Source organism: Hyaena hyaena, unplaced genomic scaffold (assembly GCF_003009895.1).
Source record: "Hyaena hyaena isolate Hyena2069 unplaced genomic scaffold, ASM300989v1 scaffold_1469, whole genome shotgun sequence".
NCBI classification, from domain to species: domain Eukaryota; kingdom Metazoa; phylum Chordata; class Mammalia; order Carnivora; family Hyaenidae; genus Hyaena; species Hyaena hyaena.
In genome coordinates this window covers 106772-125546 of record NW_024082106.1, presented here as the reverse complement: position 1 = coordinate 125546, position 18775 = coordinate 106772, and the positions used below count along the sequence as shown (strand labels likewise).

Sequence of the window (18775 nt, the reverse complement as noted above, 5' to 3'; positions counted from 1 at the left end):
TGGGGGCGTCATAGTACTTAAGCTAGTCATTCCAAAAGCAAGTTTTAGGCAGTGTGTAAATTGGGAAACCTGGATTATGCTATCAGAAAGACCTGGGGCGGGGGGGGGAACATTGAGGCTGGCTTCTAGCACTGTGCATTCTAGAGGTATGGTAATAGGCTACATTCTGCCAATTCCACAACGATGGCACGTAGTCAAAATGCTCCATGTGTTCCAAGCCAAGGATTTCTGGTGTTTGAGCTATTAGGCAGTATCTTTTCCATCCTTAATAGTGGCCCAGGGGCCAATATAAGTCAGACCCTGCTTTTTTACAGTTTGACCAGCAGTTCAGCAAAGGATGGGCTTTAGAATTCAACTGCCTGGCTTTAAATCTTTCTATTGTAGAATACTTGTATGATCATGGGCAAGTTATTTAACCTGTGTCTCAATTTTCTCATCTGTAAAAATGGCAGTAATAGCCATTTTACATAGCCTATCATAGGGTAGTTATGAGGAGTAGATACATGTAAAGTGTTTAGCAACTTATAGTGAGCACTTGATTCTAGCTTTTATTCTTCCTAGAGCATATAGTTTCTGGTGTTCTGACCACTTTGCTACTGATATGAAGAAAAACAAAACCCAATCCAGTCTTTGTGAGGTATTGCCTGTGATGTCTGATTAAACTTGAATGCCAGCTTTTAGAAGTCCATAGCAGCCTTCAGTTCCCAAAGGAAGGGCTCTACTATATTTTGTCACTTAATGGTTGGCTTTATACAGTAGAAGCAATTCATAGATTGCTCATTTAGAAACGGATTTTTCTAGGTCCCAAATGAGATTCCTTGTTTGTGGACTTAACCAGTTGGGCAGTAATGAACTTTGCACTAGCTTTCAAAAGAGCTTTGCTAACCTAAATAGAAAGGCATTTTCCAGCCTTGGAAAGCTGCATCTGTGTGTGAGAGAAAGAGAGAAGTTCCCATTTTTGCTTGGTTTTCAGAATCCAAGTATCTCTCATTTATAGTGAATTAGTATGATGGTGCTAAGGATACAGACAAAAAGGCACACGCTATTACGCTTTAAATTTGAAGCAAAGGAAAAGACTTGTCTGCTCACCATCATCTAAGAAAACTTGGGAGTAACTCCAGAGAAAAGTCTCTGGAAGGTTTTTTTTGTTTTTGGTTTTTTTTTTTATTCTAGCACTCTGCAGGCTGAGGCTTTCTGAAAACCTCCTGGTGCCATTCTTCAGTTGCTGGGACTCTTCCACCTGGGCCTCAGCCAAGTTTTGAGTTGGCATTGGCCTTTTAAGGGTCCTGGCTTGGCTGTCAGGTTATGACTTTTGCTGTGAATGATGAAAGCTGACTTGGAAATACTCCCATTTGTACTTGAGAGATAAGGATTAAGGAATCCTGCCAGCACATGGGAGAACTGATAGGGACCAGCACACTGCTGGAAGCCACTCTGCCAGTCGAAGGGCCCAAGACCAGTGAGAGGTAGACTTTCCATTGCCAGGGGCTTGTTTAGATCACGTTAAACAGCTACTACTTCCTAACGATGGAGTTGCTCTGTGTAATAGGATTTAGATTTTTCCCAAATAAAGATTATTTGCTCTCCAAGTGTGCTGGGGCTACTATAGAGGTCTTTAAGAAATCCTATCATTTCTGGTTAAGTTGCTTGGGGAACAAGGCTTTGGCAAAAGATAGGGAGGTATATATCTCCTGCCTCATTTTGGAGATGAAAATCCACAAAGGTACTTGACCAGAGTCAGACTCAGAACTGTTGACAGGAGGAAGGAGCCTTAATCTAGTGCAGATTACTAATTATTAGAGGATTCATGACTTTCCCATGGTCACTCTGAAAATTGGTAGCAATGCAGGGACTAGAACTGAGGTCTCCTTACTTCTCAGCCAGAATTTTCCACCTGATGTCTGCCTCTCCAGGGCAGATGTGCTGGAAAGCTGTACTACTCGAGAAGCGGCAACCAGAAATGGCTCAAATAAGAATGATAAGCCCAGGACAGAATTTTCAGCTTCAAAGCCTCTATACAGGGATATGTTATTAGACACCTGACGTTTTCATCCTACTCCCCAAACATATTTTTAATAGACTATCTCAAGCTGCAGGTGGCATAAAGAAGACAAAACCTACTGATTTCACTTACTAGTCAGACTCCACCTGTGGCAATGGAGATAAGGTGACGTAAGCTAATTAATGAGAAGCCCAGCAGGAAATCATTAACAACAGTGACAGGAAAAACATCCTGGCATAATTTTGTTAAAATAAAAGAGCCTCAAAATGAAATGTTTTTGTTAACTGCAATTTTTTGCAAACTGTGCTTGGTATCCTGTGACCAGTGCTATTTTCTTTTTATACAGCAGTATTGGTGTTCTGATATATGAGGAACCATCAAAGGCCACCCACATTCAGTAGCCTGGTTGTAGTCACCCCTCTCACCCTGCCCTGCCCAACAACCTAGAAATAGGCTGGTCTCCCAGAATCCAGGCTGTGGAGGACAGAGAGCTTGCAAAGGGCTTGCTCTTGGTATAGAGCTTTCTTGTGTCTAGTTCTAACAAAATAATTTTTTCATAGCATTTCTGCTTTGACAGTATTAAGTGCAAGAAGATCTTGAATGAGGGTTTTCTGCTTTGTTTTCCTAATGAGAATCTGCTTTGCTTAAAACCTAAGACTTAATTCAGTATTAGTCACATAAGACTGGTTGACTGTTATTAGATTAACCTACCCCTGGCAATGTTTTGCCCCTGGCAAATGCTAAGTGTTCCGCTTAAAATCCAGCAGTGCTCAAAGATTGGAAAAGCTGTCTGTGGTTCCTCCCTTACAGAAATTGCATTCATCATGTACATGAGGATTCATGTTTCACAGATGAATATTTTTACTGTGTGCATGATTTTTCCCTCAGGGAAATGGTTAAGTTGAAGTATGCTGTCTTTAGCTTGTGAATAGAAAAACTTGGTGTCGGTGACTGAACTTGAATTCTCCCTGTAACAGTCCCCGAGTTTGAAAATTCAGATGCTTTTAGGGGCCAGAAGGGTAATATAAGTGTTTAAAGTAGCCCCTACTCCGTTCTAGGACTGTTGGCTTATTTTCTTATAGGGATGAGCCCAATGTTAGCAGATTGGACTCTCTTTTCAAATAAGAGACCAGAAACCAGATTTTTAGTGAAATCTCCCCATTTTTAAATGTTATTCTAAAACATTTTAGGCATGCTGTCTAAATAAAACAGGACCTGGGCCACATGGCTTCTGATCAAGACTTTCTGCCTTGCCCAAGAATTCAAGCAACGTATTTTACTGAAATAGATGTTGCGTGATCTCTGAAGCGTGTAAGTTTTAATACTTAAATATCTTTTTTCTCTTAACTAAAAAAGCCCTAAAACATATACAACAGGCCAAGAATAACCATTCTAACTAAGAAAAATGCTGTCAGTAAATAAATGTACCTTGCAGTGAGATTTTGTTTGGTAGATTATTCCCAATTGTTTGTTTTAGTTTAGCATACATTGAGGATGCAGATTCATGCCTGAGAACCTCCCCTAATAGAAGGGCAACACAGCTCCCCTTCCATCCTGCCTGGGCAACCCCTATTTCCTACTGGTAAAGGTTAATAATATTTTTTCCCTACAGATTGACTCAGGTGTCTTTTTAGTGAGACAATTTTTTTTTTTTTTTTAATTAGAGAGTTACTAAGGGAATGAAAATGAAGTGTAGGAATAAGGTAGTGGGTGTCTGTGCAACCTCTATGCCCAACCCTCAGAAGCCCTGAAGCTTTTTGAGGTACAGAGTCTCCTAAGGATCCTTTCAGCCCTGGAAACTGAGACCTTGCTGAATTTTGAAAAGCAATTTGGTCTTGGATATCATAGATTTACCTCCAGATTAGAATGGGTTAAAACAGATTTGCAGGTGGTTGGTGTTTTTTTTTTTTTAAGCCAACTGTGATCCCATTAATGTGTTTCTACGGAAAATGTAAACTGTTAATACATTCTCTTAAACATCACAGTGAAAAACAAGTACCCGTATGTGTGATAGATAGGGCAAGCAGAGGGCTCCACCTACTCTGTCCTTGGTAAAGGCCCTTGGCCACACTGGTGAAAATGCCAGCTTCTCTTCTGCATGAATACGAAAATTGTGCCGTCCCACTGGAGCACCGGTGGACCCCGAAGGCAGGGCAGGGGGAGGGAGTCTTTTTGAAATGTTTCCAGGAGCTCTGTCCAGCTGTCTCTCTCTTCCAGCCTGGGAGGGCTGCATAAAACTATAAGGACACTGATGAGACCATGGATCTGTTACCATTCTCTAGGGAAGACTTGGCTTGGAGTATGGCTGCCTGGATTCGAAAATGTGTCCTGGACTCCATAGAGTAATTCTTGTAGTTTTGCCTGGAAGAGACCAGAGAATCAGACATATAAGGCTACTCTAAGAAGTACTTTTTCTTCAATCTGAACTATAGGAGCCTACTAGGCCAAGGAAGATTTTGAGAAGCTTAAATCCTGGTCTCAGTTTAAAGAAAGAGTTGGGGCTTGCCCGATAGGGATTAACAGAAAGGATGTATAGTCCCTCACACTGTGGAACCAGTCTTCTTCCTGTTGAGCCTCCAAGCTTGAGGAAATGATTTTAAGAAGTCAGTCTATGAGGCTAGAAGGCAGGAGACCTGGGTGTGACCAGGTAGTTGTGGTATCCACGTAGTTATGGTGTGACCCTGGGTTAATTCACTCCCTACTTCTGGGATTCCAGTCCTCACTGGCAAATATGAGGAAACTGCATCCCCATACCAGGTGAGAACTGGGTTCCAGGGACACAGGCCTGGCCTCTGGACTGCCATAATGCTCTTTCCAGCACCCTCTCTCGCTGCTGCCTGTGCTCCTTTGCCACCAGCCAGGGTGAAGCTCCTGAGTGGGGAGGAAGACCAAGGCTCTTCAAGCCTCAGGCCTTACTTGGCGGTTTCCAGGAGTTTGACAGCCTCTTCGTTTCTGCCTTGCTCCATGAACAGCAGGGCCAGCTCCAGCAGGGCGTTTGGGATCAAGTAGTGGTCATACTTAATCTTCTTTTCACTGTGGGACAGAGGAGGACATGCCTTATAGCTCTGCCCTTGCGATATCCTGTAGGTTCCTCTTGAGCTTTCCCCCAGTAGGAGGATCTAATTCATGCCCTCAAGTGGGGGTTCCTGATACTGAATCTTGGTTGGAGAAGGTTTCCCTTCGTAGCCATAGAAAGGCTTAAGAGCCTTCCAGTCCTCTGCACCTAGAGCCCAAATTCCCTAACAACTTCTGGCTCCACAGCATGTACTTGGCCCATGCCTGCCTCTGTCCCCAAAACCCTTTGTCCAGGTTAAATGGTTTACTAAATTGGAAAGTCTACAGTCTCCATTCTGGCCCTTCTGACTTCCCATCTATGGTCTTCCAGAGATCTCCTTTTGAAGCCCAAATCTGCCCTGCCCAGTGTCCTTCCTGGATATTTAAGCAAAACATCCAGGCCTTTCTCAGTCTGGTTCCCCTTATTTCATCTGTACCTTTTCCCTCTATAACTTCACCAAGGCAGAGGAGGACCTAATCATGGTCACCCCAACCTCAGGTATTTTTCCTGTATACATTTCCAGGTACAGGCATTGCAGAATGCTGTACCTACTCCACTTAAAACCCCTGCCTTTATTTCTCTGCCTGATGAACTTCCCAGTTAAAATGGCACCCCTGGAAAACCTTTCTTGGTATCTTGCATTACGTATAGGACCCTCCTCAGGACACCTTTCCTTTCCTGTAATAGCCTTGATCATACCAGATTGAGTTGCCTATAGCTGTCTATCTGTAACATTTGTGCTCCTCAAGGGCAGAATTGAATTACGAACTCCCGGAGGCACCATTCACCTGAAACTTCAGTGTGGATGCACTCCTGTAGTTGGACAATCTGGTGGCCCTAGGGGATGAAGTCTGAATGATCTGTGCCCAGCAAGGATCCTGGCATATAGACACTAGTAAAAGTGTAGTGAATGGAGGTAGACTAGGGTCAAGCACTGGGATGCAGGTGAGGAAGGAGAAACCCAGACAATTCTACCCAGGAGACGTGGGCCCAGTAGTAGGCCATCTGGAGTGGGAGCAGCCTCAGAAACACTTACTTGGAAGAGATGCTCCTAAAATTCTCCTCAGCTTCCTGAACACGGCCTAGGTATTTCAGACAGAGGCCTTTCAGCAACTTCACCAAGCACTCATCATCCACTGAGTACTCATTCTCTGAGAATAGGGGAGTGAGGGAAGACAGGCTGGTTTATTTTTGCAACAGTTCCTGCATGGACCCCCTACTCTGCTGGTCCTGGGGACAGAGAGGTAACTCACACACGGTCTCTGTCCTTGGCAAGGTCACATCTGGGAAGTAGAAACAGATACTGAGACAGTTGACTGTACAGTGAGATTAGGATTGACTGAAGGAGGCCGAGGGGTTGTGGAAACCCAGAGGAGGCCTTGACCCTACTGGGAGGACAAGGGACAGCTTGGAGAAACTGCCATTGAAGCCTCAGTCTAGAAAGGCAAAGGATCATTACTAGGGTAGAGGAAGGAAGGACATTTTTCGTAGAGGGAAACTTTAAAACTGTAAAGACCTGTGGTCTGAGTCAGCCTAGCAAGTTCAAGGAGACCTGGGGGTAGTCACCTGGACCCTTTTCCAGCGTCTCTTCAGCTTTGTTGATAATCTCAAGTATCCCATCTGTGAGTTCAGGCTGCTTCCCAATCACAGCGTAGCCATTCCAAATGTACATCATTTCCTGAGGGCAGGGGAGCAAGTCAGTCAGGTTTCCTCCCCAGTGGGGCCTTCGTTTCCCCAGGTGTAAAATGGGCAGCTCAGATCAGAGGATCACTAAAGGCCCTTCTAGTTTTAATCTTTTATGACAAGTCTCAGCCCTGCCTGTGTAGTTTTAGGCTTGAAGGGATCATGGTTTGGAGCCTCATCACTTATTTATTGGGATCTCACCTTACACCAATGTGGATTTAAGATGGGCCCGTATCCTTGCTGTTCTGCTCATAGCTGCAAATTGTTTCCAACTAACTCTTCTGTTCATGGCTTCCCTAGGTGCTCAGCTCTTCCCCAATCTCTGTCAAGACTCTTCCTCATACTTTGAGGACCAGGCCTTGACCTACACTCTCCAGGAAGTCCTCCCTGCTCCAGCTGCCAGGATCTCCTGTATTAGAGGAACCATATTTACTTAAGCACTTCAGGATTTCCAATAGCTCTTAAGACTGTGTCACCTTCTCTTTTCCCCCAAGGCACTGGGCTTGAGTTCCCTTATAAAAACTATGAAACACATCTCGATTCCTTTCTTTGCCTTGACTGTCAGGAAGCTCAGAATACTAAATTAAATGTTAATTTATAGTAAATGTGTTAGCATTTCCTAAAATATGAAACCAGGGAATAGATGTGAAAAAAGATATTCTTGTTATGTTTTTTGTTATTATACTCCTAGAAGGGAGGATGCTCTTTCATCTTGAGGCATCTGAAGCCTGCTCACCTGTTTCCCCAGCCCCACCAGACCAGTACTTTTTCAGGCAGAGGCTGGCTCAGACTCATTTGTATGCTTCCCCCCCAGTCTCAGATAAACTGAAATCTTTTCCAGGTCCCTGAGGTATGCAGGTCTTGCTTCCTCATCCGCTTCCCCCTTGCCATAGCTGTATCTCTGACTCTCAGCTAATGCCCACAATCCCAAACAAGTGCAGGGACAGTCAAGACCCTCCTACTCACCAGAGCAGGGACTGGCAATGAGATTGGTTTGGGAGAGAGGTAGCGTCTGGACTTCCGGATGGCAAACTTCTCTGTAGGTAGAGATTTCCCAGCAATCTTAAGCTTCAAGCCTGGCACTGCTCTGTGAAAGAGATGAGGAGAGAGAGGACTGAGATCCTCAACCTGCTCAGCCTCTGCTTGGCTCCTGTCTGGGCCTTGATTCTCCAAGTTAATAGGATAGTGTTGGACTCAGCCTGTCGCTGTGGCCTTCTATCACAGGCCCTGTCCCAAGACCTAACCACTTCCTGAGGCTAGGCAAGGGGCCTCCTCCACATCAGCTGACAGAGATGAGAATGTCAGCAAACTCCCTAGGCCTGCTTTGCTAGTTATCTCACCATTCCCAGGCTTCATTTCCAGAAGGCCAGCACAAGTCTGACACCCGCCCCCCCCCCCCAGTTTCACAGGGGAGACTAACACCCAGAGAAAGGGAAGGACCTAAGACCACACAGCTCAAACCATTAATTAACTCTTGTCACGTGAGTTGTGGCTTCAGCTGTTTCAAAGGGCAGAGTAAAATACAGCTGGGCAAGCCTCTACATCTGGGGCCTACTCACTCAGCTCCAACCCGCACTCCTGCGTTCTTCCATAGGCACTGGGCACCCTAAGACCTGAGCCATCCAGGCATAGGAAACAGCTGGATCTAGTTTTGACGTTCCCTGCCTAACACCTCCTCTGCTTATTCACTATGGAAACTCTCTGGGCCCCAGTTTTCTCATCTCTGATTGGAGATGATATGAAGGGGAGAATTTGTCACCCCAAAATATGCCTGTTTGGCATAAGAATTATTTTAGGCTGATTAAGAGACAGCAGATATAAGAATAGCTGTGAAAACCAAGAAGTTGGCCTTTTGTAAGAAACTTCTTTAAAAAAGTTTTTTAAATGTTTATTTTTGAGAGAGAGGGAGCACTTACACGAATGAGCAGGGGAGGGCCAAAGAGGGAGACAGAATCTGAAGCAGGCTCCAGGCTCTGAGCTGTCAGCAAGGAGCCTGATGTGGGGCTGGGCTTGAACTCAAAAACCTGAGCTGAAGTCTGAAGCTTGGATGCTTAACCTAGCAAGCCACCCAGAGGCCTCAGACATTAACATTTATAAGGATGATCTCTGGTTGTAAGGGCATCTCCTCCGCACCTGAGAGGAGGGGGACAAGCCTTAGAAACTCTTAAAGGAGACAAGAGACTTAAATCTGCATAGCAACCTTACCCTCCTTTACTGTGCTTTGCCTGAAAACCTCCCATAACTGGCTCCCTGCCCCCAACAACTTTTATCTTCAGCTGGAGATGGTATTTTAAGGTGATGGCTTGGGTGATTTCAGTTAGTTTTTCCAGAAAAACTGGGTCTCTCCCATGTGTACAGGAGGTATACATGTTATTAAACGTTGGTTTATTTTTCTCCTGTTAATCTTTTATTATTGTGTGTGTGGGGGGGTGTATCTCAGCCAGTGTCTAGCTAAGAACCTAACAGTAAAGGGAAAAAATGATCCTCCCTCCACCCCAGATACTTACCCTCACAGGCTTTCTGGAAGAGTTAGGAGATTGAGAAGTGGAGGCACTTGATAAATGACAGACACCCTATGACTGTGACAGCAGTAGCTGAAAGCTCAGGTTACCACCACTTCTAGGTCTGTAAATTGGGGTCAGCCCTCACCCATGACAAGAGGAAGGCCCTAGGCTCCATCCTCAGCTTGCTGAGGCTGAGCCCTGCTCTAGATCCTTCACAGAAGCCAAACAGAACTACAGACTAAGAAAAATAGCCAACATTTAGTGGCTCCAGGCCTTAAACCAGGCTCTTATAGTCTCTATTTCATTCACAAAACAACTCTGCAAGACAGAAGTTGTTACTCCCATTTTATAGCTGCTGAAATGGTTCACAGTGACAGCTAAGAAATAGCAGAGGGTGGATTTCATCTTGTTTGACCTCTGGACAGCAGTGTCCACACCTGTTCCCTCTGACCAGAAGAAAGCGGCTCCGTGGAAAAGATGTTGACAAACCACTTCCATGAGGGGGGAAAAAAGGCCTCTGAACAGATTCAAAGAGCTGGAACAAGTGGCAGCAGGAGGTGGTGATGGCAGGGAATGGGGCGATCCTGGGGGGAGGGTCAGGGAGCCCAGAGCCAAGGGAATTAAAGAAGCCCACCGCTGCCCTCCCTGGTGCCCACGGCTCAGGGTGGCTGTGGGCAGCTGTGGCTGAGGCATAGGGTGGAGTGCAGTGGTAGGACCCACCTAAACAACTCCACTTCATCGTCCCCGAATGGCTTGTAATCCTCTTTCCCAAACATGCTGAGGTAGGCGGCCTTCATGTAGATGTAGGTGGCCTGTGCAAGGCAGAGCAACAGTCAGGTGTGAGCAGCCCGCCCTCCAGTCAGTCCCAGATTGGCACAGATGCCTCATTCAGACCTCACTAGGCCAGCACAGCTCCAGGGGAGAAACTGAGGGTAAGGAAGCTGAAGCACCTAGAGGACTTGTGCTGGGAGCTAAGTCCGGGAAAGGCCCATGTCAAAGTAGCTGCCTTCCCTCTGAAGCAACGGAGGGAAGGACTCAAGCAACTAGTGGATGTGCAGGGCAGTGCTAAGGTGAGGATGGACATACAGAGAAGACAGTAAGAGCTGTGAGGAAGCAATTACTTCAAATTGGAACCCTGAGAGCCCGTGGGAAGAGTCACACAAATCTGAAAAAGGACCTTCCAGGCAAGGGGAACAGCCTAAGCAAAGCCGGGGAGGGACAGAGATGTGTGTAAGAAGGCCGCAAATAGCGTAAAACATGGAATACATAAGAGATGCGAGGCAGGCTGGAAGAGTGAGTCAGGGCTCGGCTCCGGGTCTCTGCCTTCCTGTGTGCCAGGCACTGTAACATACATCACCCTATGGGATCCCAAAGACCATGTCAGAAAGGAATCTGTACCTCACCTCTGCCTCCTGGGATTGCAAAACTTGGGGCGGGGGGGACACAGATGTGGAAGTGACACTAAGTCTGTGTGGCTTTAAGGACCTTGCCCACTGGATCCACAGCCAACCGTGACAGGGAAGGTGCAGCTGTGCAGAGACCCTTCCCCACCTCCAGATATATCCCTTCCCCAGAAGTCCAACACCAGAGGAACCTGGCTCTGTCCTGCCCTCCAGTGGCCAACCCTTGAACCTCAGCTCCTGCTAGCTAGGGCTGTTGAGGAAGTACCTGCCTGCTGGTGGCCCACAGAGAAGTGTAGGGGGTGGAGAAGGAAAAGGAATGGGACATCCTGTAGTCTCAGAAGAAGGCAGAAAGCAGCCTCCACCAGGGTCACCTCCCAGGCTGAAGCCAGGGTTACTCCCAATTGCACTCTGCCCTCCATACTTCCAGTCACCCTTCACAAAAAGGAAAAGCTGGTCTTTGGGGGTGTGTGGGTGGGAACAATCTACCCCTTCTGAAATCTGTTCCCCAGCCTGTCTTTACCCTGGTGTCATCCCTACCTTCTCCCTCTCTGCCCTGGCACTGAGTCACCAAGTCATCCTGATCTTACCTCCTATAGCTCTTGAATCCCACCTACTGCAACCAGCCTCCACCCTGGGTCCCTGCTCCAGGCCACCAGGGATGTCTTTCTACTGCCCTTGTCCATATGGTCTCCTAACCCATCTCCTTGCTCCCATACCTGTCCCTGCAAACCATGTCCACCCCATCACCACTCTGATCTTTTTAAGTCAGGTCATGTCAGTCCCTCTTTGAAATCCTGATATCCCATCATGCTTACGATAAAATCCAGACTCCCTGTCATGGACTATAAGCCCCTATCCTGTCTTCCCTAGTTTCCTCTCCAACTTCATCTCCTGTTGTTTCCCCCACACACATATCACTAGCCACAATGGCCTCAGGGCTGCTTCCAGAATATATCAAACACACTCAGCTTCCCCCTCCCCCATGCTTCCATCTTCAGTGTCCTTTGCCTGGAATGCTTTTCATTAAGACATCCACATGGCTTTCTCCTGCACTTCATTCTGGTGTCTTCTCAGGCCTTGCTTGATTTTTCTTTACATACCAGCCTGACATACTATACTGAACATCTATTTGTGTGTTTTTTGTCTCTCTTCCCACTAGAATATGAGCCTTGAGATGGAGGGTTCTTTGCTTTGTACACTGTTGGATGTCCTCAGGACCTGGTGCGTGGGGTGCCCAGCAACTGCAGGAGAGATTTCTTAGAGCACAGATCTAAGCCACACACATCAGGGGCTCCCCCACTATCAGACTAAAGCCCTAACAGCCACTCAAGGCCCTCTGCTTTTCTGGCTCCTCCTGTGTCATTCCTTCCCATCAGTCCCATGCCATCCCTCTGCCTGGGAAGCCACTGACCCTTCTCACCAGGCCCAGCCATGGGCTTCCTCACAGAGCCTTCTCCTACCCCTCTGCCACTCCAAACAGCTTACCCTCACTAAGTCATCAGAAGTTAGGATGGATGAAGTGATCTAGAGTTCTGAGACCCACAGACATCCAAGTTATCAAAGGATGCTAGGGGCCACACTGCCACTTCGCCTGATGGGAGTCCTGTCTCCTAGGATTTTCTGATTGCCCAACGACTCCAGACATTTATTTTGCTGGATTACTCTACCAGGGTCTCTATAGACAGATAGTCCTTGTCCTCAAGAAGCTTACAGACAGTGGCTTAGGGGGAGGTCCCTCTGTAGCAGCCCTGCACTCCCACCCACAAACCCCTTCACTTGGTGAAAGAGAACCTCTTGGCAGCACCCTAGTTCCGGAGTCTCTGCCCTTGCTGTTCTCTTGGCTTCACTTCCTCCATTCTGCCACCCTAATTACTCCTCTGTCTTCTTGGCTGGGCTACCTAGGGCCGCCTCTGAGCTTCCCCTAGATTCCCTCACTATAGCCCTGAGCACACCACTGTCACTACTTTGTTTCTGGCCATCTCCAGTAACAGGCACAGGAGCGAAGGCTCTGCAGGGATGACTTAGCACAGTCCAGCCAAAGAGGGAAGCAGAGCAGAGGGGCTGGTGTACATGGCAGTGACCGTAAGCTTAAGTCCCTAAACCTGGAAGTTAGTGGACTCTGATGGTCAAATGCTGCAGATGAGGAATGAATGAGGCCCTGGAACTTGAGGTGCTACAACCCCCACTCCCAGGAAACAGTTCTGAGGGAAGCAAGAGAGAAGGAGACCGACCACCTCAAAGTCACACAACAAGCTGGAGATGGAACTGACTCATGCCCAGACTTCCTGACACCTGGGAGGCTGGCCCTCCCTCTGTTCCTCATAGCAGCTGTGGGGTCACCCCAGGCTGCTTCTTCCCTGTGTAGGTGAACCTAACTGCCTGCCTTCCTCCAGAGGAAGGCTTCTAGGTCACTTGAGTTCAACAAGGTTCCCTGAGGTTGTTTTTTTCATTGGGAGTGGGAAGTGATGAGGAATGAATGTCAGGCCCACAAGGGCTGGGTCTGAGAGTGCGCCTTCAACAGCAGGGTGGTCTCAGGGCAAGAGGGGCCTCCTCGGTGGGACTTAAGGAACAAGGAGAAAGCAAAGGCCTTTGAGTCACACAGAACTGTCTTCAAATCCAGGGTCTGTCACCAACAGCTGTGTGGGCCAGGAAACTCACATACCCTCTCTCGGTCTCCATGTCCCTCGTGCATCCAATGGTGATAACCTCTACTTTACAGGGTGTGGTGTGGAAGAAATGGTAAATGCTGGGCACATAGAGCTCAGTAGTAGCCTGCTCCTTCCTCCTGCTCTGCATGCCCCAAACCCAGAGAATTTCCTTCCAGCTTCGTCCCCAGGAAGGAGTACTGAAAAGGGACTTCCATGCAGAGGTGGAGAGGGATGAGAGATAGGGATTTAAGGTCATATATGTGTCACTGAGACACATATTCTATATATTTGCCGGTACCAGATTGGATGCTCTCTGATGATCTCTATGACTCTGAGTCTTGGTTCAGAATTCTGTGCTATCATTACTATATGGTAATGTCCAGTACTTATTTTACCACTTACCCTAAGGTTGTAAGTTTTCACCTGTGGTGGGCATCTATCTGCTTTCCTTTATTCTGCATTCATGGCATCTTTTTAATGCTCCTCCCAAACCAACACTTTTTATAGGGACATCACCTCATTTTTTTATGGAGAACCACCCTTCTCCTACTCTTGATTCATGAGAAGGCTTCCCACCCCTGTTTCCAGGCACTAAAATGTGATTTATGCTAGGCCTGAGAGCCTCTATTATGAGAGTACGGTTGAAACCAAACAGAAGATGTGAGGTAGGGGCAGGCAGTCCATAGCCACCCTGTCACATGGAGAGAACCTCCCTGCATAGCAAAGATGTCACAGAGCAGAGCACAGCCACAGATGGAAAATGCCAAGCTGAGATGACATAATTTGAATTCCTGGATCCAGCTGTACCTTAAATCAGATGTGCCAAGAATTTTTAGTTCTCTGAACCAAAGAGACTTTTGTGGTTTTGACCTGCAGAGTCCAATACAGTGGCTACTAAACCCATATGACTTTTTAAATTTAAATTTGAACTAATTAAATAAAATCGAAAACATCCAGTTTCCCTGTTGCACTAGCACACTGCAGGTGCTCAATGTGCCCATGTGGTTGGTGGCTGCCACAGTGGACAGTGCAGAAATAGAACATTTCTACCACAACAGAACATTCTATTTATTGGACAGCACTCACCTAGACAGTGTGAGCCATGCTTCTGTTGCTTAAGACTAAAACTCTTGCCTGACGCTTTGTAGTTCTAAACTTTATCTGTTCCTCATGGTCTTTAGTTCCTTCCAACCCTGAGGTCCTATTAGAATTTATGGTTCTATTTAAAATTCCAGCTGATTTTCAGGTTTCAGTTAAGGGTTTGGCCCTAGGTCTGGAGGCTCATGGCCAGGCTAAGTTGGCCTGGTCCCCCAATGACCCCAACACTTGGTGTCAGCCCACCTTGGACCAGGAGTTCTCCTTGCTGAGCAGGTCGGCATAGAAGTAGGCCATCTTCCACTGGCCCTTGTAGGTGAAGCACCACATCAGCTCCCAGTAGCACATGTGGTGGAACTGCTTCCAGTGCTGTTGGGCCTCACAGCACTCCTCGAACCGTTGGATGGCCTGCAGGCACCTGCTGGTCAGCCTCATGGCCCCGCCACCCCACCGCATCGCATAGAAGGCCCAGCCTCCTCCACAGGTCTAGCCGTGTGCCAGGCTCAGGGAGGGAAGGCAGGCTGCAGCATTGGGGAGATGGGAGAATTCTGGCCTCCAGTCCTGGGTTCACCCACTAATTCTCACTTCCTGCCCCTTTCTGGGACTCTAGTCTTTTCAGCACAAAATGAAAAGGATGGGATAGAGCTATAATGGAAGGATAGGAGGCGGTGGAAAGTCATTAACGTTAAAGCAGCATAATGTTTATGCCTCAGAGCAAACTCCACAGTTTCCAGTAACTCTCCTGAAAGGAACTGGACCTAGGGCATCTGTCCTGCTGCTTGAGGAATCACAGCCAGGGCCAGCTGGAGACCCCCAGACTCCACATTGTGACAGTCCATCCTGGGTATTCTGCCAGACCCGTGACCCTCCCCTCTCTAACCCCTTTGATGGCTCCTTCCCACCTATGGAGTCTCAACTCCTTAGCCAGGCCACCAAGGTGCCATCTCATACCCTGGCACCACTGTGCCATTCACAGTGCCTGTCACCATGTCCTGAATGGGCCTTCCCACCACTCTGCCTCACTCAAGGACGTCCCTCTGCAGGAAGCTGCAGTCCTACAGCTCCTTATCAGATCCCACTCACCACAAATGCCACCCCCTCTCTCATCTTCCTAGACTCTCTCATTCAGAATTGCTTCTCCTACCCTGCCGCCTTGTTGGTTCTCTCTTAGAGCCCTCCCCTAGTCGGCCCTGTCCCTGAGTATGTCTGTGTCTGTCTGCCTACTGGTCTGGGAGACTCCAAGGGGTCGCCAGCACTGGCCCAGACCCCTATTACTCACGGTGTCAACATTGCCTTTAATGGCTTCAATCCGCCCCGCAAAGAACAGGAAGATGGCACCCTGCAATGACATGCACATGTCTGTGGGTCCACATTGTGGCACACATGGGCTCGTGTTGTTCCAGCGGGAGGTGTGGGCTCACCTTAGGATATCGCTTCAGGTAGGGCTTCAGGAGCTTCTCTGCCTCCTCAATGTTGACATTCCCAGTACCTAAAGGAGATAAAGGGACAAGACACATCACCACCACTGGCTCTTGTAATCCCTCCAGCAACCCACTAGGAACTTCTCAGGGCCCCTGTTTCCCTCTCTGTAAAATGGGGATGATAATTCTACCTCCAGGGAGATATGAGGACTAAATAAGATTAGGTGTAGGCATCACCCCAGGACATCACAGGGCTCAATAACCAAGAGTCATGCCTGCCGAGGTGGTGCCCAGAAACCCAAGGGCTTGACTACAGTGTCCTCACCCTGTACAAGGTGGGAATGGCCATCCCCATTTCACAGATGAGAAAACTGAGGTTGGAACCTAGTCACATTGGGAGGAAGTGAGTGGTCAGCAGGCCAGGCCTGAAGACAGTTGATGCAGCTCTGCTGGTTCTGGTGTCAGTACCCCATCCCCAGCCCTGTGGACCCAAGGAGGGTCTGCAGTCCCTTGCCCTCTCGCCCCCTGCCCTTAGAGCCAACCAAACCCCAGATGCCCCAGCTTTCGCCCAGGGGGCACTCCTACCGAGCACAAAGGTGAGGAAGGTGTGGTAGCAGAGCAGCAGCATGACACAGAGCACGGCACGGAAGCTGTGCCCCGATGCACCCTCCTCCAGCTGCAGCAGCCCGTAGTCCTGAGGGAAGAGACCGACAGGCTGAGGCCAGCCCCAGCGTGGCGCAAGGGCCTGGAAGGTGGCTGGACAACTGTGAGAGCAGTGCTGCTGGGGGGACAGCGCTGGGCTCCCCATCTGGAACCCTGATGGCCAGCCTCCTCTCAGGGCCTCCGCAGGCTTCCTGGGAGGCAGGGGACCCTGCTGCCAAGGCCAGGGCAGAGGCTTGGGTCCAGGTGTTCCCTATTTCCGCAAGAAGCCCTTCCCAATTCCTGCCTTTGTTCACCTGCTTGCCCCCATGGTGGGCACTGAGGCCCTGAGCAGCCTTTGCTTGGGGTGGAGGAGAGGCCAGATTCCATTTTAGGCAGATAATCCTAACCACAGGCTCAGGGCACAGATGGGCCACAATGACTGCAGTCTGTTAAGGCTTCCTGGAGGAGAAGGTTCTAGAGCCTGGCTGGGGAGAAGGAGAGGCCAGACTCCACTTGTATCCCTTCCTGCAGTCTCTGCCCCCCTCCCCATCTGTTCTCCAGAGTGTTCTTGTTCTTTCTAATACACAAATCTGACCTACCTCACCCTCACCTCAAACCTTTAGGATAAGACAAAGCCAGAGCTGGTGCCTGAGGGCCCTCATACTCTGACACGGCCTCCCTCTCCTCCTGGCCAGGCAGACCACACTGTCCCGCTTCTTGGCCTTTCTCATCCTCTTCCCTCCTGTCATCGTGAAATCCTTCTCATGACCCACGGGCCTTCTTAAGAAAACAAAACTAAAAGGGACCTACAGAGCCTCTGGCTGCTGTTTACCCGGACCTGGACTATGGACTACAGATGGCAATCAAGATTTTAAAGGTCTCCAGACAGACATGAGGCACAGAGTCCCAAGTGAGGGTCTTCCTTTTCAATTCTCTGTCTTGATGAAGGCATTAGGGAGAAAGCCTCAGTCCTGCGCTGGTGTGTGTTCAACATCCTTGTCACTTTAAGAACCTCTTCCCACAGGAAAACAGCCTCTGCAGATCAATCTACTTTTACAAGATTGCTTGCCTTCACAGTATTTATAATTATGTTCTTATCATGCCAAAAATATGGGTTTTCTATGCAGTGATGTTTCATTTAGATAAACCTAAGTAAAAAATATGAACCATTTTTGGGAAGAATAATACATAAAAAATAATATAGAGGTCTGCAGACATGGCAAAAATCAGGAAAGGTCAGAGGAAGTTCCAGTTAAGAACTGGTCCCCAAAAAAAGCCCCCTTGTTACACCTCCAAAAAGGCCCAGAGGAGGGTGGGATTTTCTCTGAATCACAAGAAGGAGATGAGGCTGGAATGACCCAAGGCTCCTGATTTCCAGGCCATTGTTCCTTCTACCACATGGGGCCTCCTCCACCAGGGAGCTCTCCCTGAGCTGCTACCTGGTACTTAGATTCCTGCCCTTAGTAAAGCCTCTGGGTGCTTCAAGCCTCTGATTTCTGCCCTCAAGGCCTATAGGGCTTCCCTTAAGCATCTCCCTCACAAGAAAATGGTCCCAAAGGAAAGAACTTGCTTAAGGTTTTCCAAAGGGAGGAGGACCAGGATCTTGACATCTGTTAGTCTCAGAGAACACGACTCCAGACCACTGCATGAAGCTGCCCTTCACACCCACCCTTACCCTAGAGCCTCTTCACCCTGTGTGAGGCCAGGCAGGAATCACTGGCCCCATTTGATTGGAAAGGAAACTGAAGCTCAGAGTGGCCTGGGGCTTGTCCAGGGCCACACACTGGGGGGCAGGGGCTATGCCATTACTGGCACAGATCCTGCAGCCCCTCAGCCTCACCCTGTCCAGGTGAGCCGGTCAGGAGTCCCAGAAGGCAGGTGGTTACCTTGTTTCCTGAAAACCCCACAAACTCCAGCAGCCGCAGGATCCTGGTAGGAAGCATGGACAGCGTCTGCAGGAACAGAGGCAGGTGGGCCGGTGGAGGGGCTGGAACTGTCCCTCCTACCCCTAAGCCCCCAGAGTCCTGGGGGTAACCCTGTGGGAGCAGGACTTCTCTCCAGAATACCCACAAGAAGGCCCCAGGTTTCCTGGAAAGCCAACTTCCCCAGATAGAGAAGCACTACAGTGTGACAATTAGAAACAGACTGTCTAAATCCTAATCTCACCATGCCCACTGGGTCACCCTGGGCAAGCTATGTATCCTCTCTATGTCTCAGTTTCCTCATCTGGAAATAATTATGCCCCTACCTCCAAAGGGTCCTGTAAAGGTGAATCAAATTAATATATGTAAAGCACATAATGGAGCACATGATGATAGTTAG

The 18775-nt window shown here is 48.3% G+C and overlaps 1 protein-coding gene across 8 annotated transcripts in view; it reads right to left on the bottom strand.

Annotated features, from left to right (window-relative positions):
- TTC39A (tetratricopeptide repeat domain 39A) overlaps positions 1-18775 on the bottom strand; it is a 56451-nt gene that overhangs the window by 225 nt on the left and 37451 nt on the right. For 7 of the 8 annotated variants that reach the window (XM_039223865.1, XM_039223864.1, XM_039223862.1 and 4 more), the window contains exons 8-18: positions 18340-18405; positions 16397-16505; positions 15812-15879; positions 15670-15729; positions 14637-14798; positions 9965-10056; positions 7707-7827; positions 6624-6735; positions 6094-6208; positions 4919-5035; positions 3643-4363 (exon numbers count right to left, since the gene is read on the bottom strand). In XM_039223865.1, coding sequence (XP_039079796.1) covers positions 4240-4363; positions 4919-5035; positions 6094-6208; positions 6624-6735; positions 7707-7827; positions 9965-10056; positions 14637-14798; positions 15670-15729; positions 15812-15879; positions 16397-16505; positions 18340-18405 — 1146 coding nt within the window. In that variant the 3' untranslated portion in view covers positions 3643-4239. Of the gene's footprint in view, positions 1-3642; positions 4364-4918; positions 5036-6093; positions 6209-6623; positions 6736-7706; positions 7828-9964; positions 10057-14636; positions 14799-15669; positions 15730-15811; positions 15880-16396; positions 16506-18339; positions 18406-18775 lie in introns of those variants that run through there. The other variant, XR_005526854.1, reaches the window with a different exon arrangement.